The sequence below is a fragment of the Phasianus colchicus genome, chromosome 2 (genome assembly GCF_987193195.1).
Source record: "Phasianus colchicus chromosome 2, bPhaCol1.hap1.1, whole genome shotgun sequence".
NCBI lineage: Eukaryota > Metazoa > Chordata > Aves > Galliformes > Phasianidae > Phasianus > Phasianus colchicus.
The window spans coordinates 45,263,916-45,289,863 of NC_143437.1; the positions used below are offsets into that span (position 1 = coordinate 45,263,916).

Here is a 25,948-nt window from a genome sequence, read left to right on the forward strand (position 1 = left end):
CACCTCAGCTGTGATATAAGATCACAGTGAAGGTAAAAGCTGTGAAAAGCAACAGAGTTAGATATTTTAATAAGAAGCAAGAGAGAAAGATGCCAACCTTGGATGACATTTTAGAGCACATCGGAGAATTTGACAGGTTCCAGAAACAAACCTTCTTCGTCCTGTGTCTGCTTTCTGCTGCCTTCACTCCAGTCTATGTGGGCGTCGTCTTCTTTGGGTTCACCCCCGAGCACCGCTGCTTCAGCCCTGGCGTGGCGGAGCTGAGCCAGCGCTGTGGCTGGAGCCCGGCGGAGCAGCTGAACCACACCGTTCCCGAGTGGGGCAGCCATGGGGCCGCCTACAGCAGCCGTTGCAGCAGGTATGAGGTGGACTGGAACGCAACGGGTGTCAGCTGCACCGACCCCCTTGGCAGCCTTGTGGGCAACCGGAGCTCTGTCCCACTTGGCCCCTGCCAAGATGGCTGGGTCTACGACTACCCTGGGACCTCCATAGTGACTGAGGTAAGGAACAGTTTGTCCAACAATATCTATCTCACCTGCAGTCCTTAAACTTACCGGGGGGTAGAAAGAGGGGTTGAAATAAAATTTTCAGACAATTCTATTAACATTTGAGTTGATATTTTCATAATAGTTTTTAAAAAGAAAAAGGCAGTGCATTCATTGATTCACCAAAGACTCCTGTTCAACATTTACAAAAGCCACATTTGGCCATGCTCCGGGCTTCTCCCAGCTCCTGCAAACCATATTGCTCAGTCAAGGCTGGGAAAACTCCTCACTACCCAGCGGTGTCGTCTGAAGGCAAAGCACAGCCATAGAAAGCTCTGTGGATGGAGATCCTTGCTCACAGCCCCTGCACACAAATTGTCCCACTGGCCTAGTGGTAACCCCACTACCTCCCACACATTGCACTGGTTTCACACAGTGAGATAATGCATGGCTAGGAGTAGTCCTTAGCATCTGAGAAGGAAACCATGCTCTAAGCATCTTCTAGATTTCAAGCAGATATGGGAGAGGAGAAGGTGACATTTCTCTGAACTTTTTTATTTTTCCATTCAAAGATTCTCTGCCTTTGTCATTCTGTTCTTATGTCATTGTGTAATTATTTTCCAGGGCAAAACTTCTCTGTAAGGTCTGGAAAATCTGGATGAGATGTATTGCAGATGTTGGCGTTAAGAGATTACATATTTTATTTTTCAGAGCCTGTTTCCTTGTTGTTTTTTTCATTCCACTCTTTTTTATTCCAAGTTGCTTCCTTCCATTATCCCTCCTTGAAAAAGCATGGTTTGAGTTGAATGTTCCCATTTTTCTGTGACTGTCTGTGCAGTTTAACCTGGTGTGTGAGGACTCCTGGAAGCTGGACCTCTTTCAGTCATCTGTGAACGTTGGGTTCTTTATTGGCTCCATGATAATCGGCTACATAGCAGATAGGTATGTAACATGTACAGAGGTGTGAGATGAACTGTTTCTTCCAGTCCTCTGCTTCAGCATGTCACTGAACAACATTCATGACTCAAAGGGGAAATAAATGGGCCAAGAACTTGTTTCAGAAGGCCCACGTATCTCTTAAAAATGAATGGATCTTGGTTCCTAAGCCCTGGCTGCTGTGATCCAGGAATTCATGGAAATCTTTCAATGGTTTTGTGTGGAATTTGCATATTTACAAGTGAAGGGGTTTTTTTCTTTAACAGTGGCAATCTGCAATATGAGCTCAGAGTTTTAAATGACATTTTATCTCACACACCAATAACTATTTGTCCATCTTGTAATAAATTTGTTTCATGTTAGTTTTAAAACTATCCAGATGACTGTAAATCAGCTTTAAAATAGGAATATTTTTCCCAGATGAAGAAAAAGTTACTTCCTAAATCTTCTCTTGTCTCTCTCTCTCTCAGCTGGCTCTGTACACAGCTGGGTATAGATCTCATTATCTCTCACCTCCTCTTTCCTATCATAAATGTCAGCATGCCACATATCTACTCACACTTCTTTTAGGTTACACTCAAAACAAACATGCTTTGTAGCTGACTTTCCTGTGCTTCTTTTTTTTCTTTTTTTTTTCTTTTTTTTTTTTCTTTTTTTCCCCAGTACAATGATAAGAGAGGCTGAAATTGGAATTTGGAAGAGGTGAAGTTAATAGGGGATGAATGGTCCTACAGAGGCTTCCTTCCATAGAGTGTTTTCCAGTGTACTTGAAAGTATTTCATCCTTTTTACATTTCAGTAATGATGCACAGCTTATGGAAGTAAAGGAGGAGATATGTAGCAGCCTAGGTATGATAGGACATGAAACAGCAATGAGCAGATCCCACAGCTATCAGGGAGTCACTGTTCAAAATACCCTTCAAACACAGAAATGAACTAAGCAATAATGACTAGCAAAAGAATTTCTTGACCACATATGGTTACGTGAACCAGTAGAACCAAGGATCACAGTCCCAGAGCAAATTATATCTGATATGCTCTTTCTGTTTAAAAACACTAAATAATCAGGCAAATTATAAGACCTGAGAGTCGGATATTATTGCTGTTAAGATAATGCAAGTACATGTTATAACACTGGGTATTTTTCTGACACCTTTTCCCCATTCTCTGTGGTCTTAAAGCAGTGCAGGAGTGAGGAGCAAAGCAAGATCTTGTATCCAGGTGCTTAGGACAGAAACAACTCCAGAAGCCTAAAATTTAGTACAGAAGGAGAAAAAAAAAGGTCTATGAATTATGTGTTTCCTGAATTTGAAACATCTATCCTCTATCAGGAGTGCATACGGAGTGCTGTTTTTTCCATACATTAGGTGCCTGAAATCTGCTGTACTTGAGGCAACTCTTGAGAACATTTTAGGTGCTTCAGGGGAGATTTCATCAGCTCTTCCCAAACGCGCCTCTCTCAGAGGGATTAGACCGACTCATTCACTTGACTGGGCTCTGGGCACATTTCCAAGCACTAGTGTCTCGGAAAGGGCACTCCTGTTTCCTTAGACAGCATACAAGGTCAGTGCTAAGATTCAGTGTTTGCACCTCTGTCATTTATTTCCAGGCCTCTAGGAAAGTGCCATCTCAGGAGAGGACATCTCTTGTGATCTGACAAGCCCCTCATGGGTTGGTCTTTGAAACAGAGTCAAAAAATATCAGTATGTCATACTCACGAAAGAAGGAAAGTATGAGAGATCAGCTGCTTATTGTGGAGAACAGAAGACATTTATTTTGGCTGGCATTTATTATTCATGCTGTTTTTGTCAGTGCACACTAATTTAATGGCTTTTATAAATCAAACTTCTAACTGAATATATGTCTCTGTCAGCTAGAGCACAAATGCCTTTCTAGTGCTCAACTAAGCTTGTTTCTTTTGGAAACGTTCTATTTCTGACTAAGTACGGGTGAGTCACAGTGAATGACAAATAACAGGAATGCCCAAGACCCCCCTTCTAGAAGAGCTTAGCAGACAGCAAAGATTAAATGAGAAAACAGGTAAAGATAACAGTAATCAAATACGATCTACATAAAAAAAAATATTGCAGCTTTGAAAGATGGGATGAAGGGCCTCAGTAGAGCATTTATTGAACTCATTTACTAAGTCATTAACCAGAAGTGGTGATCTGATAACACAGGATGAGGGAGTTCCCTGAGCTTCTATTGAAAAATGCTATAAAGGGAATAGCAGATCCAGACTCCTACTCAGAACGAGTAGAGAAAAGGGGGACAGGGAACATCCTCAGCCTCTTCACATCCTTTGGTCTGCCACCTCACCCTGTGTGTGCAGCAGGTGAGCATGACGGCAGGGGAGCTTGGCCAAAGCAGGTGGTGCTTTCTTTCTGCCCAACCAGCATGTGGACTCGGAATCTGTCACCAGCCAGTGTGAATGGGAAAAGCACCAGAGCTCAGGAATAGAACAAAACAACATGGCTTTTACATTCCTCCCGCTTTTCAGGTCTTTTCTGCGGTCCCTCCATTTCCAAACATATCTCAGAAGAGGTGTAGTCCCTCTTTCTTCTATTAACTCTTGCTTCTGGATTTGGTCACTGTACACACCATCAGTCTGACTGACTCTTCAGGCTGCTGTGGTAGCAGCAGTGCTAAGCAAACATGGTAACAACTTGTACAACTTCCACCTCAGCTCCTCTCCACAGGTCTCTATCCAAGAGGGTGGGAAGGCAGATGAGAGGAAAAGACCAGGGAAGTGATTTTGGAAGGAGAGGTCAGCTCCTTAAACACACTACAGGGTAGATGATCAAAAACTTACTATTCAGATCAGAACTTGGGGTACTAATAAAGCTTTACATTCCTTGTACCTGAGAAAACACTTGGAACAAAATCTGAAAGAAAGCAACCTTTGTTTCATAGAATCATAGAATGGCTTGGGTTGGAAGGGACCTCAAGGATCATTAAACTCCAACCCCCTGCCACAGGTAACCTGTATGGAAGTTGATGGCCCTGCATGGGTTTGTTTCAATGGGTTACTCATGAGGAATCTTTTCGCCATTCTGCTGGGGTTTTGTGCAGCTGTGAGCTGAGCCTTTTTTCCTCTTTTTTCTTCTTCTTTCCCTCTGCAGGTTTGGCCGCAAGCTCTGCCTCTTGATCACAGTCCTCATCAATTCTGTCTCAGGGGTTCTTGTGGCCTTCGCACCCAGCTACACGTGGACAGTGATCTTTCGGTTGATCCAGGGACTGGTCAGCAAGGGGGGCTGGCTGACAGGCTACGTCCTGAGTTACGGCACCTTGCAGTTCCTCTCACCGGGCAGGACCCCAGGGTTAGCAGCAGAGCTGGCCATTGCTGTGCTCTCTGGTGTTTGGGGATCTGTGGAGACAGGGACAGCTTGCTATTTACTGCCCAACTGCACTTTGTTGCTTTAAACCATCTATGAGTCAAGCTGTGTTTTCTTTTGTGAGCTGCCTGTCTGAGGGTTTACAGGCCTACAGACTTTGTTATCAAAACAATATTTTATTCCTGGAAAGCTTGGACCAACTTATACACATATACAGAATAATTAGGAGCAGCTCTAGATACTAGGGAGCATTTGTATCTGAAGTGACACGCCAAATGAGAGGACAAAGTCTGGGGGCAAGAACTGAAAATGCTGCAAAGACATCCAATGCTTTTCCAGGAAAGGCAGCAAGCAGTACTGCAGGAGATAACATTTGTGTTTCACAAACTTTGTGCCAAAATGGCTTTGCTGTGTTTCAGCAGGAGAGGCCCTGTTCCGAAATCAGGTGGAAGGCAAGAGTCAGCAGATGCCACCAGGCTGCTGGTGTTGCAAGCTAATACTTGGTTAGATGGAATGAGAGATAGAAAGCTGTATTTGCCCTTGTTTTGGGTGAGGCCTGACACTCCTGGTAGAGGGGCCAAGTCCCTAGCTGACTGATGGAGACTTCTGCAAAGCTGAGTCATGCCACATGGTCATGGCCCCAGCTGCAGCCACGCTGCCGCCTCTAAGCAGAGCAAACCACATATTGTAGACAGGCAGAAAAGTGGCACCAGTTGTCTCCTGCACCGAGGCTGCAGCCTGTACCTCAGGCCAGTTCTGCTTCCCCAACTAAATCCACATCCTCATACGATGCCATAGGGTCCCTGTGCCTCACATAACATTATCTTTGTAGCTGCAGAATTTGTTGGCTTAAGCTTTCGGAGGACAGTGGGCATCATCTACCAACTTGCCTTCACTGTGGGACTCCTCTTCCTCACTGCCGTGGCTTATGTGCTCCCACACTGGAGATGGCTTCAACTTGCTGTCACCCTGCCCAATTTTTTCTTCCTACTCTACCACTGGTAAGTTTCTAGTGTCACCACTCCCAGCAACCCTAAGTCAAAAAGATAATCCAGTGGACTACACCTGGGAGTCCAAGTTTCCTTGAAGAGGTCAGACATAGTGCTACCAGTAGAACTTCCAAAACAACATCAGATCAGATCTTCTGTTTTTCTTTCACTTGCCTCCCCCTGCCTAGGAGTTTATTCCAAGCCATCTAGGAGCAAGGAACGACCTGTAACATGCACAGTTGCCTTTTCTTGTTCCTTAAGTGTCATGCTTGTATGCACTGCAGGTGTCTGCCCGAGTCCCCCAGGTGGCTAATAACTCAGAAGCAAAATGACAAAGCTATGGAAGTTATTAAGCGCATTGCCAAGAGAAACAAGAAGCAGCTACCTCCCTCTTTCCAGGTGACTGTGCTGCATTTGCTGAGTGTATGCAAAGCTCAGGCAAGCAAAGCGTCAATGTTAGGATTACTGTGGGTTTAGATTTGGGAGCAGCTTGATGACTGAAAGCACTGCAGTTCCCTAATATACAACAAGTGGCTTTTCTTTGCCTGCCTGAGAGAGCATGTTTGAGAAAAGAGGCTTGCAAAAATAGCCAACAAACAAGAAACATTCTTCCTTTAATTAGTACCAATCAACACACAGCAAACTCACCAAATTTCATAACTGAACATTCCAAGACATCCTCATTCATTTTTTAATCTACCACTTCATGTCATGCAACAGCCTCATACATATGGCTGCACAGACATGGGAACTGTCTACATACATTTTCATATTTTCTTTCCCCAAAACATTTTGGAGAAGTTATTTTGCTTTCATAACTGATAAATCAAAACTAACATCTTCCCATAAATCCAGGGGAAAATATTCCTTGCTTATTATCCTCTCACCTGCTAATTCTAATCTTTTATCCTTCTCTCACTTGGGCTCCCAGAACATCAAATCTGAAGATGAAGATGGAGAAAAGCTGAAACCTTCATATCTAGACCTGGTCAGGACACCTCAGATAAGAAAGCACACATTCATTTTGATGTACAGTTGGTAAGGAAATACTTTTGCAACCTACATGGAGGTGATGTATTCAATTCCTTAAAATGTCATGGTTGATTTAAGTCTGTTTTGCTCCAGACCAGCTATGAATCTCTTTCAAAGAGTTTGATTTCATCTGCCTGTTCTTTGCATAGGTTCACAAGCTCCGTCCTCTACCAAGGGCTCATCATGCACATGGGACTAGCTAGTGGGAACATTTACCTGGATTTCCTCTATTCTGCTCTTGTTGAGTTCCCAGCTGCCTTCATCCTCTTGTTAACAGTGGATCGCATTGGCCGTCGCTACCCATGGGCTGTGGCACATGTGATGACGGGTGGTGCCTGCCTTGTTACAGCATTAGTCCCAGACAGTGAGTCACTCATATCTCATCAGTCAATGAAATCTCTCCACATCTCCATGTTATTGTTCTGGAAAATAGAAAGTAATCTTTGCATACCTGGCCCACGTCAGCATTGTGATCCAATGAATACAAATTCCATAGAAGCCTGCGTATGCCCAGTATCACCATTTACACCAGATAATGAGAGGTTTGAGGGAGGAGGTAAATTATATTTTCAAAACAACACCAACTAAGATGGCAAGTCTGCCTGTGCTAGACCACAAGAAATGTCCTGTTAAGTCTTTGATTTTTGTGTGGCTCAGAATTCGGATTTGGATGCACCATTCTGGGTGTTCATCCCCCAAACCCCATCTTTTCTGTATCTAAAAAGTTAAATTGTAGTGACACACACACTTAAACACCATCTGGATACATTGCTTCCAGCAGTGTAGGATGTTGAGCAACCACAGTGAAAGGCACTTGGCTTTTATTCAGCTGAGCATTCTCTCCAAGGCTGGAGTCTCAAGGAAACATGTCCCACGAGGGCCGTTGACTGGAACATCTTTCCTTTCTTTTTATGGAGCATAGTTAGACTGAAACCACACAAATAATAGTGCCAAACAACTATCAGTTCACAGCAGAACAAGGACAGAAAACAGAAAATGTCATGGAAAAAAATTAATAGGCAAAAATAACAACAAAGCATTCAGACAATAGATATTTCACATGCAGCTAGGGATTGCAGGGATACAGAGGGGACTGATGTGCTTTTCCACAGGAGCACTGTAGTGGGAGCCTTCCAGCTGCTGCCCACAGCTGCAATTGCTGCCAGCCATGTGTAGCAGTGGCAGTCTGCTCAGCTCTAGAGGAGCTCTGCAGCAGTGGTTATCAGCAGCTGAAAGTCTGTGAAACACTGCATCCCTCAGCGGGGTAAATGAGGGAGAGAGTCTATGCTGTACGTGCACTAGAAGCTGAAACCACCATCCGAGGTCAGATAGGGATCTAAGAACCCATGGGGCATGCAGCAGTGTCCTGGACTGGCACCCACTGCGGGGCTGGGATATTCATTCATTTGCAGCAAAAGTCTCTATCTTCAGGTCTGAAAGCGATCACAGAGCATATACCAAGAGAGGGGGGTGACAGCACCAGCTTGTCCCTGCCAGAAAGCCATCAGACATCTCTGTGCAAAAGTGCAGAGTATCTTGCAAATTAGCAGCTGTGAACTGCTTAGTTTTATTGCATGCAGGAAATGGCATTTTTGCATAAGCTTTTGGTTAATACACTGAAATACCCAATTTACTTTGTATCATCATTTCCTCTCTGTGACAGCCTCAAACCTCTGTTATTTACTTGAATCACAAGACAATCACATTATAAATTATTTGAAGAATGAAAGAACACAATCATGCTCAGATCTCATGACAATTCATGACAGTAAAGTTCCTCTTTTCTTAAATTAAATCTTTAGTGCTGTTCTGTGTTAACAGCAGAAAAAAATTGGTATTCCAACCTCAATATACACAATGTCTTTCCAGCTCTTTATTGGCTTAAAATGACCGCAGCATGCCTGGGCAGGATGGGCATTACCATGTGCTATGAAATGGTTTGTTTGGTAAATCCTGAGCTGTATCCAACTTCTCTCAGGTAAGTGTACCTCCTTCTGTTAGAGTTAAGCAGTGACTATCTTGTTTATGCACTTGAGGCTATTGTAAAGAGTCACCATTTGGACCTCAGAAATGTCTGTCGTGAAAGAGAAAGAGGACCTGTCAAATAGCAGAAATATCATTTAAAATTGAAAGCCCACCAGTAAGTTGTTCTTATCACTGTGAGGAGCAGCAAAGATTCCCTGTGAGGAGAAAATACAGTGCTGCTTTTCTAAGCCTAGCACTAAGGCAGGAGTCCCTAATGGGATATGTAAGAAACTTTTTCAGATATCTTTCACATATCTCTCTTTCAGGGCAGTTTGGTGAGGCTGGAGTCAAATGATCATTAACACCTCTATCTCATGATAGGACTGCCATCATATTCTCTCTCCTCATCTATTTTACACTGCAGTATTCCTCACAGGAGTACGCACAACCTGTGCTTTTCTATGTTCACTTTCTCAGCTCCTGCCTTGTTGTCTCCACAGCTTGTTCCTCTGCCCATCAGCTGCAACATCCACAGCAGGGTGCTGGCCCCTCTCTTCCATCCTACTCCAGCCATGGGTGGCAGAAAGGGGGTTGCACAGCCCTCTCTGCTGTATAGGGCACTCCTAGGCAGGGCTCCTGACATGGGCCAGTGTCTGTCTCTTCCAGGAATCTAGGGGTGCTGATCTGCTCATCCATGTGTGACATCGGTGGAATCATGACCCCTTTCATTGTATACAGACTAGCGGAGCTCTGGCACGAGCTGCCCTTGGTTCTTTTTGGTAAGAGAGCTAGGAGGTGGTTAGTTTGCCTCAGCCTAGATGAGTGATTTTGGTGACCTATTTCCCCACTGTTAAAAAAAATAACGCTGAGAGAAATGAACATACGCATATCAGATCTAGCTTGTTAAGTCTCTCCCATCTAGCTGTTGTAAATTGAGATGAATACACTCCCTTAGTCCTTTCAACAAAGGGAATCTCATGTTTCGGGAGCAGCTCTCTCAAGCTTTGACTTGCTCTTACTGAACCTTCCCATGGTAAAAAGGTCACTTCAGGGGCCTTGTCCTTCAGTGATCCCACTGTCACTGGGCATGGATGCACCTGCACATATTCATTCAGGTATGCCCAGCTGCACCTTCTATCCTACGTGTGGTCATAACAGGGTTCAAAACCAAACAGAAGGCAAAACGGGCTGGATAGGCTGATAGTACCCTTTCTATCGCATCTTAATTATAGGCCAAAGTAGGGATGGCAGCTAGCTAGCATCACCCCCATCACATCCCAGAACAAGTAGAGCCAGAATCTGTTTCCTTTGCACTGCATGCACAAAGCAAGGGAGCCAGACTGCCTGGGGACCTATGGACCCCAGGGTGTTTCAGACCTCTGTGCCCCTCAGAGATGTTTCCAATCACAATCCAATCATAAGCTGTGTCTCAGTTAGAATTAACTAGAAATTTGGAATAAGCTGGGGCCTGATCCCTGCATTGCCCTTGTGAGCCTTGTTCTTACTTTCTCTCTGCAGCTGGGATTGCTTTTGTTGGTGGTGGCTTGGTCTTGCTCCTACCTGAGACGAAGGGAAAAACTCTGCCTGAGACCATTGAAGATGCTGAAAACATGCACAGGTATGGTGCTTCAAGCACAGACCCTACAGATCAGAGCAGCTTTCCCTCATGGCAGCAAAGCCCTCTTGTTGCCATTCATCACCAGAAGTCCAGCTGGAGACCTGACAGGACCTGGCCTGGCCAGAAACTGAGTGCAACACAGCACAGGACAGGAGAGGAAGAAGTCTCTAGAAGGAAGTTCAAACAGGCAAATACATACCCAGAAGTTACTGTGGAAACCACCTAGAATAACAGCTTTAACAGTAGGAAATGACAAAGTTACTGATGCAACCACTAACATAATTTTCAGACATCCATGCAGCTGTAGTCAGCCTACAGAAATTCTCCAAATTACTTCTTTTCCTGCTGTTCTCTCAAACAATTTGATCTAATTTGATCTCATTTGAAAAATTGCCAGTGATGGGAGAGTTGTTAAATTTAGTCTCCAGTGAATTTAAGCACACGAGTTATTTAGTGGATAATGTTCTTTGCCACCCAGAGCATCATCTGTCTTTCCTTTATTCCTTCTGCAGACAAGAAAGAAGCAAAGAAAACACAATTTATCTTCAAATTCTGACTTCAGAAGCTGTACCCAAGTAAGGCTCCGCTTTTGTTCCAAACCTGCTTTTACCGGGCAGCAGTGGAGGGGCCAGCACAACAGCCTCCACCCAGCACTGAGGAAAGAACCATGCAGACACAGCCCACCCTTCTCCAGCTTGCTCTCCTACTGCCACAGCCATGCCTGTTGACTCCATGGATTTCCTATTCAGGCTCTCACAGACCATCTTCCACTGAATTTCTTTATTTGTCTTTTCAGCACTTTCACACTTCCAGGGTCCCCGGACATTTGACAAGAGTAACTTTCACAGCCCAGGCAGGACACTCATGAAGTAATGCTTTCTTCAGACTTGCAGCTCATTTCCATAGCAAGCAGGAATGTATTTATACTTCCAACCCATGTCCACACTGCACCTAATTTTACATGAAAGAAAGCATGTAGATAGCGGCTGATTTAGCATCGCTGCCCATACCCCCCTGAAAATCTCAGTGCCTGATGCTGAACAGGCTCAGCTCCTACCACCTTATAGCAAACATCTCTGCAGAGCATGCTTAGGGAGTCCATGAGTATCCACTAGAACTTCCCACTTAGTTTTCCAGAAAAGGTGGAATAAACATGGGGGAGGGGGAAGTCTAGTTCCAGGCCAACTTTTAAACTTTTGCACCCCAGAATTTGATTGGCTATGAGACAAGCTGGAAAATGAGAAGGAAGGGAAGGAGGAGTTGCAGGCATGTGAACCTTAGGCCATGAGGTTCTGAGTACTACTGTCCTATCTTGAGGGATCAGCAATGGGGCAAGGAGAGAAAGCCACATCGCATACATCCACTGGGAGCAGCACAAGCAGTAATACAACACAGCGCTCTGTACAATAAAGTCAAGTCCTGTTTTAAAATGCATTGCTTTCCTAATGCTGTAGTTTGGGCCAAGCTCTAAAATATCTATGAATGATATGAATTAAGGAAAAGAAGAGGCACAAAGGATCTAGATTTCTAGGTAGACCTCTATTTATAACATGTTGAAATATAACAACTGTAGGTTGAAAGTCCTCTTCCCTAGCCTTTGGGGATCTTGTAAAGTGGTTCACATCACTCAGCAGCTTTTATGTATGTAGTGCATTTTGATTTGCCTCCTGACCAGTCGCACTTCTTGGCTCACCTCACCCTACTTTTTGTACAAGGTTTTTGACAGGTTTCAAATCAGTATACTACAATTAAAAAAAAAAAAACAGTTCTGACAGATTTCTTTTGGTATGGAGCTGAGACCTCTTGGCAATCACAGCAGGAGAGCAGCTTCATAGACACACCCAATTGCATCTTCACTGCTCCTCAACCAAACTCAAGGCCAAATTGTTCACTGCTGACCCTGCAGCAAATGTTAGTTTTGCAACTGCCTGGGCCAGTGTCATCTGAAGGCCATGCTCAGCAAGACAAAATGCTTCCCTGTCATCAAGGCCCACACAGCAAGACTGAACATTACTTGCTGCTCAAGCCTGGTGAAAGCAAGGGGTAAAGTCACCACACTGACAAAGTAGTCATCCTGGAGCAATTGGACACTGCCAGTAATTTTGCTCAGCTGGGTGCTCTGTCTCCACAGATAACCATTAAGCAGCATCAGTATCCTTACCAGAAACCAGTGCTCTCTAATACTGCCAGGGGCCAGCAAGGCAAAAAAACAGTGGAGGAAAACCACAATACCTCATGTCTGTTCTCCCCTGGAATTGCAAGATGTAAAGATTGCTCAGTGGGGTGGAAAAGGAAAAGCAGAACATGATCAGGAGAGATGAGCAATTACTACAGGGCTACCACTGAGAACAGAAAGAGGAACAAGGCGCAAAGAAAGGCAGAACCCAATTCTGAGGCAGCTGCAAATCATGAAAGGTGCTGAACTGTCCCTAACAGATCCAACTTTGTTCCTAATGCTCCCTGAGGCAGAGGATCACTGGACAAACCTCAGCTCAGAAACTCTGCCCTATGTAATAAGATTAGACAAGGTTTGTTCTCATCTCAGTTCTACAACAGAGGTACGTCTCTGTTATGTTATGCTGCCCGTGCAAGATAAAACAATAAAGTCAGACTTCATGGAGGTTTATAAAGTTCATTTGGAATGGACCCCACAATCCCCAAGCTAAAATCTGCCCCATTTTGAGGTACATACAGTTTGAGTGAAAATTTCCCAGCCCTATAACATTTGTATTACAGGGTACAGAGAGGGAACAAGCTATGCAGTGATATGGACAACCACATCAGAAAACCTCAAACATTCAAATGAAAGAATAGACAGAAAAAAAGGGAAGGATGGAGTAGTATCCCTATCAGTGGAGATGCAATTGTGTAGCATGCTAGATAATCTCATCTAGGCTCCCTTTTCCAATGAAAGGTTGGACCTGATGATCTCCTGGAGGCCCCTTCCTGCCTGGGTGGTTCTGTGATTCTATGAACAAAGGGAAGCAAGACAGAAGAGAGTATTCATTCTAATTTTATTTTTCATGCTAGTGCTCTAAAGCAGACTGCCCAGAAAGTTGTGCCTTCTTCAGTCATTTGCTACTTCTGATGTTTGGACATGGAGATAGATCTTTTTGTCCTTTGGAGTGCTTTGCCTGCAAGAACATCAAGACGTAAGCAGCAACCAGGAAGTAATGCATTCAGCTAGCACCTGATTTCAGCTTCTTCATTTGTTCTGCCTCTTCCCCAGAGGAAATAAGCAGTTAATTCTGAGGTCCTCTGGGTTGCTCTGGCTTCTCAGGAAATACCAGTGCTTCACTTACCATACTATATAAAGTAGCTGTTATTAACACTGCACTTTGTTCCACAAAATCAGCCAATTTCTTAAAGCACAAATTACAGTTATAGTAGGGTTGAAGCCATTTGAAGATACTAGCCAAGTTATTCACAGACCAATAACGGCCTAGGGTGCTTATTTTCAGATGCCTAGATGAACACTAAAGCAGAGTCCAAAATCCCCTAGACTAGAGCCTACGAGCCAGCTAGAAACTTCTTGGAAGCATAGGAGGCAGCAGAGTAACAAATGGACTTCCCCAAGGAGTCCTGCTGTACATTTTGTACAATTTCAAGTGAAACCTGTCAGGCTAACTCACCTGTGAAAGTTTTCAATATCTTCGATGGTCTCAGGCAAAACTCTTCCTTTAGTTTCAGGCAGAAACAACACCAATCCACCCGCAATCAAACCAAGAACAGCTTCAAATCAAAGAAATGCACAAAGAGCTTGTTAGCACATACATCACTTTCTGCTGCCTGGCATAAAGGACTTATGAGTAGCATTTTATTTTGTTGGTTTGTTTTTTGTTGGTGGTGGTGTTTTTTGTTTTTTTTTTTTTTAAAGAACATGAACACAAAGGCTTTATATGCAAGACCAGCATGCCATCTATGGAGGATCTGGCAGCTACATGGAAATAGCAAGGAGCCAAATTCAGTTATGAGGTACACACTGGGCTAGGTGGGGTAATGAAGACTGACTGATATCTGTAAAGAGAGAAAAACCCTTTCTATAGCCTGAGCATAAACCAGAAAATGGATGCTATTTACATAACAAGCTTTAGAAAATATATACCCAACATATTAATTCCTGGACAATGTGTTTAACTTGCTCACTGATGGTTTCACTTACCCACTTTGTACATGTTTATATTTTGAATCCACTAAGCACTCTCCCAAATGTACTGTCAGTTAAGAACTGCATATTGCCATTCAAGACATTTCTCTTGAAACAATGTTCTTCTGATCCAAAGATTCAGAGAACACAGACCTTGACCTGAAAAGTTCAGGTCACTAGTTTGCAAGTGCTCATCTTGCATTTATTTACTAATCTCTTTCCAAACAGGTGGAGAAGAGCCAGTTAACAGTGTTAGAAAAGCTGATGTATAACAACTATACTTGTACTCCATTAAAAAAAGAAGGGGGGAAGGGGGAATTCTGACTTTGGCTCCAGGACTGAGGAAGTACACCTCATAGAAGGGCAACAATTTATCAGAATTAAATACAGCAAAACAAAATCAAAACCTATTTAGTCTCATCAGAATGTTGGAACATTGCTCAGCATTTCACCATCTATCCAATCTGTATTCATCTCCAGCTTCTTTTAAAACACAGGGAACAATAATGACGCTATGACAGCATAGCAGATACAAATGCACAGGCAAGTCCCAGGATGCTACAAACTGAAGGTTACAGCACATACAGATGTGAAAGCACACCTGCTGAATTTGGAGCTACTGTCAAAGCTGCTTTTCCCTCTCTTTGAAATCTGGACCCCATTACTGCACCCCAGGAGCAGCTGGTGAGGAAGTAACGTGGCACTTACTGAAGACTATCAGTGGCAATTCATGCCAGATTTCCACCAGCCTGTAGACGATGAATGGGACAGCAATTCCACCAACATCACACAAGGCAGAGCAGACCATCACACCAAGGTTCCTGGTTTGACAGCAAAGGAATCACATTAGCAAGCACTGCAAATGAAAGAGGACAGGGCACAGCTCTGACTTTGCACACAGCATGTGGCTTCACAAACCACAAAACACCAAAATAGTGTGCAAAGCTCTAGTTTTCCAATGGTGGGCACATCCATGAGTTACTTAGATTTAAGTACTGCAAGCATAAAAAGCTTAGCAAATAGCAGCAATATAGTATACCTGTATTATCACAGGTGTGAGCAATTTCCCAAGGTTAAACATAGAAGAAAATCAGGCTCAAAGTGTCTGAGGGGAGTCTCCACGCACAGTAAAACAAAACCATTAGCTTCAGTACCTCTTAAGTGACTTAGCAGAAGGGGCATCAAATAATGCTTTTGTTTGAGGTGTACCATTAATAAAATTCCAACTATCTTCTACTATGCTAATTTTGGATATAGAAATAAGATTAAGAGTCTCCAGTGAAGAAATGAGGATTGAGATTGCTCTGGTCAGTTCAGACACTTTCCCTGCATGCAATGGCCAATGGTCACTCAGGGAAAGGAACTTTTGAGAACCTTTCTCCCAAGCTATAGTAATCTGCAGTGCACATAGCTACTTCTGAGCTATGCACCTTGCAGCCCAATAGGAAAAAAAATCCATTCTTCAACTCAGGAGCTCAAGTTCACATATTCTCCATAGCAGCAGTCACACTGGACACATCCATTTGCATGTAATTTTGAATCAAATTAAGTACAAATCTAAGCAGTATGTGAGACTTTAGATTTATCACCTGCCTTGGTTCTGTCCACTTTTCCCTTTATTTCATCCGCATGAATTTTCATCTACTTGAACCACATTGGTTTTCTTCATTAATCAACGTTTTACAGCACTTTTCTTCTACTCTACTTAATGCTCAGCAATAATGATATATGTTTGAAAGTATTTGGGGATTACTTAGCATAAAACATAAAATACACATTGGCTTCAACTATTTGTTTGCTGGCCCAAAGCAGAAGGATACACTTACCTGATGTATGTTGGATATAACTCAGTGTTTACAAAGCAAACCATTTCAAAAGCTATTGTGATTCCCATTCGACCAAGGCAAGCAGCAATTAATTTCAGCCAATGTAGGTCTGCAGGTAAAATGCATTCAATACATTTAAATTATCCCACTGATTTAGCAGGAATTGGTTAATACCAGTGCTATTTTAGCTAGGTCTCTGATCCCCTATCACGTGATGTTTTAAAGTACTCTCTTGTGTGAATCAGGAAATGAAAACAGTCAACACCACATGAGCTGTGGCACAGCACAAGGGACCCAGATGCTTTGAGATTTATTATTAGCAGTGCTATAAAATCTGTTTCATTTCACTGGGGAGCAGCTGAAGTCCCTAGGTTTGCTCAACCCGGAGCAGAGGAGGCTGAGGGGAGGCCTCATGGTGCCCCTGCAGCTCCTTGTAGAGGGAGCGGAGGTGCAACACTGAGCTCTGCTCTCTGTTACAGCAACAGGACCAGAAAGAATGGCACAGAGCTGCAGAGGAAGGTCAGGGAAAGATTCTTTAGGAGGAGTAGCAGGGCATGGAACAGACTCCCCAGGACAGTGGTCACAGCCCCAAGCTGCTGAAGTTCCAGAAGTGTTTGGGCAATGTGCTCAGATATACATATGGTTTGAATTTTGTGTGTTTCTGTGTGGAGACAGGATTTGGACTCAGTGATCCTCGTGGGTCCCTTCCAACTTGGAATATTCTATGATTCTGTAGTGCAAGGAGCACCACTGAAAGTTGGATGGGCAACAGCCACTGGTGGGCATGCATTTACAGCCCTTCAGGGCTGTAACTCTTTAAAAAGGGAGACATAATTGGGTGCTGTTCCTAGGAGGAAATTCAGGGATGGGAAGCCTCACCCAGCTGACTTACCCTCTGGGATCAGGGCTGTGGCGAGGCAGGCAGCCCCAGCCACCAGGTTTGCTGTAGCCCATGGGTAGCGACGGCCAATACGATCAATAGTGACAATAATGATGAAGGCAGCTGGAAACTCAACAAGAGCAGAATAGAGAAAATCCAGATAGATGTTCCCACCCATTAGTCCCATGTGCATGATGAGCCCTTGGTAGAGGATAGAGCTTGTGAACCTAGGCAGAGAAGAATGTCCCAGTTTTGTTAGTCAGAAGCTCACAGTCTATCCTGCTGGAGCATTCATAACCAGAGCTTCAAAATGACTCACCAACATTATCTTCTTACCAGTTGTACATCAAAATGAATGTGTTTTTTCTCATCTGCGGTGTCCTGACAAGGTCAATGAGTGAAGGACTCTGCTTCCCACTATCTTCATCTTCAAATTTAATATCCTATGGAAAAAGCCAGCACAGTGTTTGTAGGAGCTGAGCACTCACTACAAGCCTTGGACAGTGGCAGGGACAGTCTGAGGCACTATGACCAATCACAACACACAACAGCCCCGGGGGGGGTACTGATCCTTTCTCCCCATGCAGAAGGCCATATCTGGGCAAAGTTCCCTAAAACTCCCCCCCAAGGTTTAACATTGGTCCCTTCTTGCATTCTCTAGCTTATTTCTGCAGGAACACACTGTTTTTTTGCTTAGACAGCGATGAGACTTATGCTGTCTCACCTCCCTCATTAGTACAATAGTGCTCATTACCTCTCTAACCACAAGACCAGACTTTCCGATATTCAAAGTACAATAAGCTTCCACTGGAAGGAACTGATAGAAGCTACTAGTGGGGCTCTTGTTTTTATATGTATAAGCAAGTACCAAGCTCACCTCAAAATGGGAAGGCATCTTTTTCCGATTTTTTTTAGCTATATCATTGACAATTTTCTTCGCTTTGTCAGTTTTTCCTTGAGATATCAGCCATCTGGGAGACTCTGGAAGGCACCTAGCAACACGAGTTAATGCTGTTATACCAAAATGCAACATGCATACAGTGTTCCTACCTACCTATGGAGACTGAGGAGAGAATATTTTGATTGAATAAAGACAGTTACAGGTTTTTTTGTTTGTTTTATATTGTTTTCTCTTCTTCCCTTGGGAAGAATACAGCATCCCGCTGCTGAAAGGGGAAGAGCAGCAGCAATGGCTTTAGTCAAAGATCAGATTACTAACAAGAAATTGGGGCTGGGCTTTGAGTTAAAGCAGCATCAGCATTTTGCTCACCCTGTTGACCACCAACTGGCTCCTCACATGGAGCCATTGTTCAGCTTTGCCTTCACAGGACAAGAAAAGAGTGAACAAGCTAAAGCTGGCTTACCAATTCACAAGGAAGGGGAAAGGAAAACAAAAAATCTTCTATTAATCCTAACAACTCAACTCATCTAGACAATTCATAACTCAAAATTTGGAAAATATTACTCATAAGGTAGGAGAGATCCAAAATACAAATGAACTTGTGTCACCTTTTGGTTGGATCACAAAAAGCTGTTTTTCCTTGTTTCTTAAAAGAACATGTAAACCAATTTGCGAAGCCATGTATACATTCAACAAGCTTTCAATTGCCATTTTTCAATGTAGGCTCTATATAAGACATTTATTTTCTTTTATGAAATATTTAATACATTATTAGATCACTCTTCCATCTTAAAAGTGATTTATTTATTTTTTAAATAGAAGGCAGGTGTGGTGCACAGGCTAGGATGCAATGAAACATGGGCTGCTGAGGGAACTTATTTTCCACCCCTTATTGCTCTGTACCTCCTCTTTACATTAACATGCATCCACATCCAAAAAGCAGTGCCAAATCTTCCTCAGTATCAAATCTTGGGAGCAGAGATGCTGCTTTTAAGCTCATGGGCAAAGATGCAACAGAAACAGTCTTACCAGTAGTAGAGCATTAAGAAGCAGCAGGGTAAGGTGACAGTGAGCTGCAGCCACCGCCAGTGAGGGATTGCATAAGCAATGGCATCGAACACCAGGAGCCCCACTGAGAAGGCTGCCTGGTAGAGGATCCCCACCGTCCTCCTGTACTGCGGGCCAACGACTTCCGTCACTGCAGAGACAGAATGACAGCTCCACCAACCCCATGCAGTGCAAAACACACAGATTTTGCTGCAAAACCAAATGCTAACCTACATTATATCTCCAACCCAGTAACAAAGCATATTTTTTATTTTTCCAAGCGCACCTTTTCAGCCTGTATCTCATGCAAAAATGCTCATACCACTGGATGGCATACAGATTTTCCCGCCCTAAGGCCTCATCATCCATCTGCGTTTTGAACCACATTGTTACCATATAGGCCTAACAGGTTAAGTCTTGCCAACACAGAGCTAAGGTAAAAAAAAAAAAATTGTTAATGAATCCAGTAGCATCATTTCAAGAAAATTTGTTAGAGAAAGAACAGAACGTAGTCATTTAGCAGCTCAAGGAGCTCCTTGGTTTAGTGATGACAGATTAACTAATATTGCTCAGGCAAAGGATGAGTATAGATAATGACACCTCTTTATCACACGTCAGGCTCTGTAAAACTGATCAAAAGCAGCTGCAGGGTAGACGAGCCCAGAAGAATAGAAAAAGGAAATTGCTCTGCCCTTGTACTCTTCATTGAGCACTCAGTATCAGCCCTCTGACGGTAGACAAGTTTACATGGGCTTTGGGGTTGATTCTATGTGACCTCTCTCACAAAGAGATTTTCAAGGAAACTCCAGGAATAACGAGATGTAATTGAGAGTTTTGGGCACTGGCATTTACATTTCTGCCACCACAGTTAACTGGATCACTTGGAGTCTTTCAGTAGGGCCACTTGCTATGCTAATCAGTCTGAAGAAGAGGAGGCTCAGGGGAGACCTTATTGCTCTCTCTAACTACCTGAAGGGAGGTTGTAGTGAGCTGGGGGTCAGCCTCTTCTCTTGTGTGACTGGTGATAGGACTAGAGGGAATGGCTTCAAGCTGCGCGAGGGAAGGTTCAGGCTGGACATTAGGAAATACTACTTCTCTGAAAGGGTGGTCGGGCTCTGGAATGGGCTGCCCAGACAGGTGGGGGAGTCACCGACCCTAGAGGTGTTCAAGGAACATTTGGATGTTGTGTTGAGGAATATGGTTTAGCAAGAACCATTGGTGATGGGTGAATGGTTGGACTGGATGTGGGTCTATTCCAACCTTAGTGATTCTATGATTCTATGATTCTATGATTCTAATCCAAATATAACTCAACTGGGCAGCACTTACACTATTTCTTTTGTTTATTCAGTGATTTCTCGGTGGGGTTTTGTGCCTTTTTTTTTTTGACAGGAGTCTGAACTGTACAGATGAGCAGCCAGTGAGGTCCCACGCAGCTCCACCACGTACCAGAAGGTGGTCCTGAGCTGGTCCTGGCCCTGCTGCCACACAGCTGCCAGCCAACATGCTGAGAGAAACACCAGCACAACGTGGCTCTTCCCATTACTTCGCAGTGCCCCTGGCTGGCCTTCATTCATCCAAGTGCACAGACACCCAAACAACTTGTCTTTTCCTCAGCAAGTACGTGCTGTTCCTCAGTTATTTTTAGGCTGTAAAGCCTCTGTTTCCCCTTCAGTGCTCCTTGTATCACAACGCCTACAGTTTTCCCTACCCTCTGCCTGCTTCTTTCATATCCTCTGTCATCACCCTATCTGCAACTGGGCTGCAGCAGGGCAGTTGCTGCTGAACCTGGGGCCACTGTCTTTCCCCTGCCAGCACTGACAGGAGGGGGCCCAGTCTGCAGCAGGTGGCTGACCCACACAAAAAGCCTGCTTTGAGGTAACGGTGTTCCTATGCCGACCCTTGATCTTTGAAGGCCATTGCCATTTGGGAGAAAAGAATCCCAAGTAGTCAGAGGGAGAAAAACCCTTGATTGTTTTCATATGATTTCAAAAAACTTTAGGAGGTGTTTTTTTTGTTTTTTTTTAAGAGGTCTTTCGTTCATAGTGTTTGTTTTGTGGTGGTTTTTTTCCCCCTTCATCTTTTGCAGCCCATCTTACTCTGTGAGAAGGTTTGGACTCACCAAGGATGTAGCCTGCAGTCCAGCAGCCCTTGCTGACCAGCCCTTGCAAGAAGCGAAAGATCACAATCCACAGGTAGCTGGGCACAAATACCAGCAGAATCCCACAGACCACATTTGCGAGAATTGTGGTTAAAAGGCAAAACTTACGACCAAACCTGGATTAGAAGATATTAAATGTAAAGCAAAACAATGTAGTAATGAAAACATAGACAAATACAAACTGTGTGTGTTTTGAGGGTGAAAAATAAGAACAGATTAATTATGATTCTGATATATCTGCACATACCAGAGTAGCAGATTTATATATTAGAAACTTAATCCTTAAAAAAAAATCTTATATCTCTTGCTGTTGATCCAGTTGTCATCTGGAGATGCTTGGAGCCTGTTTTGCCAACTATCTCCAGGAGGAAAGAGAGGGAAAAAATGCCTTCAAATATTTGCTTCTTTTCAGCCCCGGCTGCCTGAAAAAGGATGGTTCTGTACAGGATGTTAAAGATGCTGGGACTCACTGATTTCCAAACCGGCTGTATCTGTCTGGCAATCTCTGCATCTACTATTTCAAAGTTTTTCAAAAGGAAGGAAGATATTTCCAGGCTGCAGCCACACTGAGTATGGCAGATGAAGCAATGGCACCAAACAAGCACCTCCCAGTTTTGTTAACATCCCCAGGACTCCTGCTTGGCCCAGAAAGGAGATTTGGGCCTGTCATCCATGCCAACTCTGCAGGACTTGCATAAATCTTTTCTGCTCTGTAACATTTGTACAAAATACCAGGGACAGTTTGTTCACTTTAAGGCAAAGTACTCTCTTCTGATCATGACTGAACAGCCAGTGGATGGCCTTATTTTGGAGGGAGCAGAGATGATACCCATTGCACAACTTCTCTCTGCCTTCAGGTTCAGCCACTAAACACTGATAAGGGAGGCCAGAGGGCTTTGCTGTCACCCCACACATACCTGTCTGCTATGTAGCCAATGTTGACAGAGCCAATAAAGAACCCAGCATTCACAGATGACTGAAAGAGGTCCAGCTTCCAGGAGTCCTCACACACCAGGTTAAACTGAAGAAGCAACCACAGTTACAACTAAAACAGTAGAACCAGGAGCTTGCTCACACCCACAACCTCCTTCGCTTCATGTGAAGATGTAAACATGTTTCTGGGCCAATGTTCATCTTATTGGCACCCAGGATATTCATTAAGTGTCCAAGACCAGAAACAAGATCAAGCTCTTGGGCAGTATAAACTTTTTCCTGATGCTCTACAAGGGCAAAGATGAGGCTTTTCTTCTGTCTGTATTTTTTTTTTTACCTTTGAGCAAAGTGACGTGCTTTACTCTGTGCTACCCTCTCTCTTTTGCTTGGCTAGCAGGCAGTACATAAGGAGCTTTAACAGAACCAGTCACAGTCAAAAACAAGGTACATTGCTAAAATGCAGCCAGAGGCATGTGGCATATCAGATATCTTGTGGTGACGGAAGTGGCTCGAGGGGTCACTGCACCACCTTTCAAAAAAGAAAAAGGGGAAACAGCTTTAGTCTGAGAGGACTGCATAAATCCACACAGTCTGCGAGTTCTTTGGTGCCAGCTAATCTCAAGAGCCATCTGGAAATGGACAATCTCAGGAGATGACAGTGGGGCCATCCAGAGCACGCTCACTCAGGTCTTTGCAATTTGTTGCAGTACTTCTTAAAGTCATTGAATTGTTTGGGTTAGAGAGGACCTTGAAGATCATCTAGTCTCAACTCCCTGCCATGAGCAGGGCTGCCACTGACTAGATCAGGCTGCACAGGGCTCCATTGAATCTGGAGCTTGAATGCTTTCAGAGCTGGGACATCCACAGCTACTCTGGGCAGCCTGCACTAGGACCTAACCACCCTCTCATTTTAAAGCTTCCCTCTGACATCGCATCTAAATCTCTCCTCTTTTAATTTAAAAACAATTCTCCCTTGTCCTATCACCATCTTTAGAGGATGATGGCAAGACCTTGTTGCTCTCTACAATTACATAAAGAGAGGTTGCAGTGAGGTGGGGAACCTGCTTCTTCTCTCACATAACTAGCAATAAGACTAAAGGAAATGGCCTCATGTTGCACCAGAGGAGATTCAGGTGGGACATTATGAAAAACTTCTCAAACAGAGTGGTCATGCACTGGCATGAGCTGCCCAGGGAGATGGTGGAGTCACCATCCCTGGAAGTGTTCAAGGAACATTTAGATGTTGTATTAAAGGACATGGTTCAGCAGAGAAATATTGGTGGCAGGAGAGTGGTGGAAAAGATCTCCAAGATCATCCAATTCAAACAGTAGAATCAACCTGAAAAAACTGTTGGCTCACCTCCTCACCTTGATGTCACACAGCCCATACTCTGTGGCAAGAAATGGACTTAGAGCACACCCTGTATCACAGGACTACAGATGCTGACATCACCTGAACACAGAATGGACCTTCCCTTGCATTTATGCTAGAAAGTTCCATGAAGGTTTTAAGAGATCACACGAGTCAGTTTTTTACCCACAAAAATATAATATGAAATCAAATTTCTCATCCCTGATGACTTTTATCATACCAAATATTTTAAAACCTGAAGTAGTTTAAGTAGCTTCAGTATCTTTTTTGTTTACTCTCATGTTCTGAGAATGCAAAAAAGTCATAGCTTTTCGGCCGTTTATTCCTGTTTAACGGTGAGAGGCACTTTTCCCCACCCACAGTCGTTCAATCGTATCCAAAACTAAGAAGCAAACGAGACTTTCACATCTGAGTGTGGATCACAGAAGGCATGCGTAGTTTCTGAAAGGCACCTGCTGAGATCAGCCACTTTTGTTGGAGTATTGCAGGCTCTTGATTTCTTACACAGGTTGTTTACACACTTCCACCAATAGGATTTCATGTGGGATGGGAGTTTCATTAAAGGGGACTTTATCTACCTGGGGGTTTATTTGCTCCTCAGTTGGAGATACCTTCTGAGCACACCAGCACAATACTTCACAGCAGGGACACAGCAAAGAGGATTTGCAGAGCATTCAGACTAAGTCCACAAAGAGAGAAGATCCTCTCTTACAGGTAAGCGCCTGTCTCTCTAACACAGCTTGGACTACATCAACCACCTCCAGCACCCCTCAGCTTATCAGAAACAACACCACAAGAGAAGACAGACACATGCTTTTACCTCAGTCACTATGGAGGTCCCAGGGTAGTCGTAGACCCAGCCATCTTGGCAGGGGCCAAGTGGGACAGAGCTCCGGTTGCCCACAAGGCTGCCAAGGGGGTCGGTGCAGCTGACACCCGTTGCGTTCCAGTCCACCTCATACCTGCTGCAACGGCTGCTGTAGGCGGCCCCATGGCTGCCCCACTCGGGAACGGTGTGGTTCAGCTGCTCCGCCGGGCTCCAGCCACAGCGCTGGCTCAGCTCCGCCACGCCAGGGCTGAAGCAGCGGTGCTCAGGGGTGAACCCAAAGAAGACGACGCCCACATAGACTGGAGTGAAGGCAGCAGAAAGCAGACACAGGATGAAGAAGGTTTGTTTCTGGAACCTGTCAAATTCTCCGATGTGCTCTAAAATGTCATCCAGAGTTGGCATTTTGGCATCAAAACCACCTCAAATCCTTATCACTCTGGTCTGCAACACTGACACATTCAGTTGGCAGCAAAGCTATTTAAGTAACAAAACATTTGACCAAAAGTCAAGATTAACTCCATAAATTATTAAACTACATGTTGCAAGATTTTTTTTTAAGGTTTCATTTGAAATCAGACCTTAATTCACCCAGGCAGAACTTGCATTTAACCCCTACTCCAAGCACATATGTTCCTTACCTCTCACAAAACATAAATAAACAGTGCTGTGTTGTTCTGCTGTATTCTTTTTTGATGTTGTTGATGCTGTATGTTTGCAAGTTAGCTATTACTAACTTTCAAACATTAGCTGTTTGAATTAATCTTTATTGATGACTTCCTCCTAATACAATGGTTAAAAAGCTGTTCTTGCAGAAGGGTAGGAAAAGCACCAGTTCTTCCCATTGTGCATTGCCCACAGGCCCCCAGAGCATGCACTGCCTAGTATGAAACCTGATCTGTGGACCAGCACTTTGCACACAGCTCTTCCTGTCTTCAGGCAGATCCACTGGAGCCAGATAACCAGACCTTTGCTCCTGCAGCCACCTAAAGCAGCATTACTCCAAGGCCAGCACAACATTGCCCACAGCTACTTCCAACCACTGGCAGATGTCACCTCCTCAGCTGCTGTGCTCCAGCATGGAGACAGAGGGATGGGTGTGCAACACCCATCATACTGTGACAGGAGGTATGTCTGCAGACAGTGTGGCCAAGCAAACAGAAATCAAAGCCTGCCTGGAAATTGGGTGAAGTTGGAATCTGTTGGTGAAAGCTGTCGGACTGTTCCTAAAAACACTGCAGCAGCAGATGAGAGGCATCCTTCTGAAGGAGCAGCACTGCTGTCACCTAACACACAGTCATTAGCACCTAAGACTTGTTTGTACTCCTCTGGTTCCCAGTATTTCCATAGCACTTCCTTCCTTACATCTGAACAGCATATTCTGCTGGAAAAACAGGTTGGTGAAACAAGTCACTCATCTAGCAATGAGCATAACAGTTGGTCTACCTACAGTGCTTAGATAGCAAGCAAAAGTCCCAATACCGAACACCTCAGTC

At 44.0% G+C, this 25,948-nt stretch overlaps 2 protein-coding genes across 4 annotated transcripts; one reads left to right on the plus strand and one right to left on the minus strand.

The window, feature by feature from the left end:
• Window positions 1-11,175, plus strand: LOC116242039 (solute carrier family 22 member 2-like). Its single transcript, XM_031612614.2, has 11 exons — window positions 1-500; window positions 1,324-1,427; window positions 4,543-4,697; window positions 5,588-5,756; window positions 6,029-6,143; window positions 6,676-6,782; window positions 6,926-7,140; window positions 8,646-8,754; window positions 9,408-9,520; window positions 10,260-10,359; window positions 10,872-11,175. The coding sequence occupies exons 1-11, from the start codon at window positions 90-92 to the stop codon at window positions 10,936-10,938; spliced, it is 1,665 nt and encodes a 554-aa protein (XP_031468474.1). The 5' UTR covers window positions 1-89; the 3' UTR covers window positions 10,939-11,175.
• LOC116242031 (solute carrier family 22 member 2-like) lies at window positions 7,063-24,898 on the minus strand. 3 transcript variants are annotated; one of them, XM_090135545.1, is made up of 11 exons: window positions 24,447-24,895; window positions 22,239-22,342; window positions 21,283-21,437; window positions 19,143-19,311; window positions 18,090-18,204; window positions 17,549-17,655; window positions 17,225-17,439; window positions 16,333-16,441; window positions 15,215-15,327; window positions 13,992-14,091; window positions 7,063-7,198 (listed from the first exon to the last, which is right to left on the minus strand). In XM_090135545.1, the coding sequence occupies exons 1-11, from the start codon at window positions 24,855-24,857 to the stop codon at window positions 7,150-7,152; spliced, it is 1,647 nt and encodes a 548-aa protein (XP_089991671.1). In that variant the 5' UTR covers window positions 24,858-24,895; the 3' UTR covers window positions 7,063-7,149. The 3 variants fall into 3 exon arrangements, with proteins under 3 accessions (XP_089991671.1, XP_031468456.2, XP_089991672.1); XM_031612596.2 differs by lacking the exon at window positions 7,063-7,198 and adding an exon at window positions 13,357-13,493 and having other exon boundaries at window positions 24,447-24,891; XM_090135546.1 differs by lacking the exons at window positions 7,063-7,198; window positions 16,333-16,441; window positions 17,225-17,439 and adding an exon at window positions 13,357-13,493 and having other exon boundaries at window positions 24,447-24,898.
• Window positions 24,899-25,948: the final 1,050 nt, after the last annotated feature.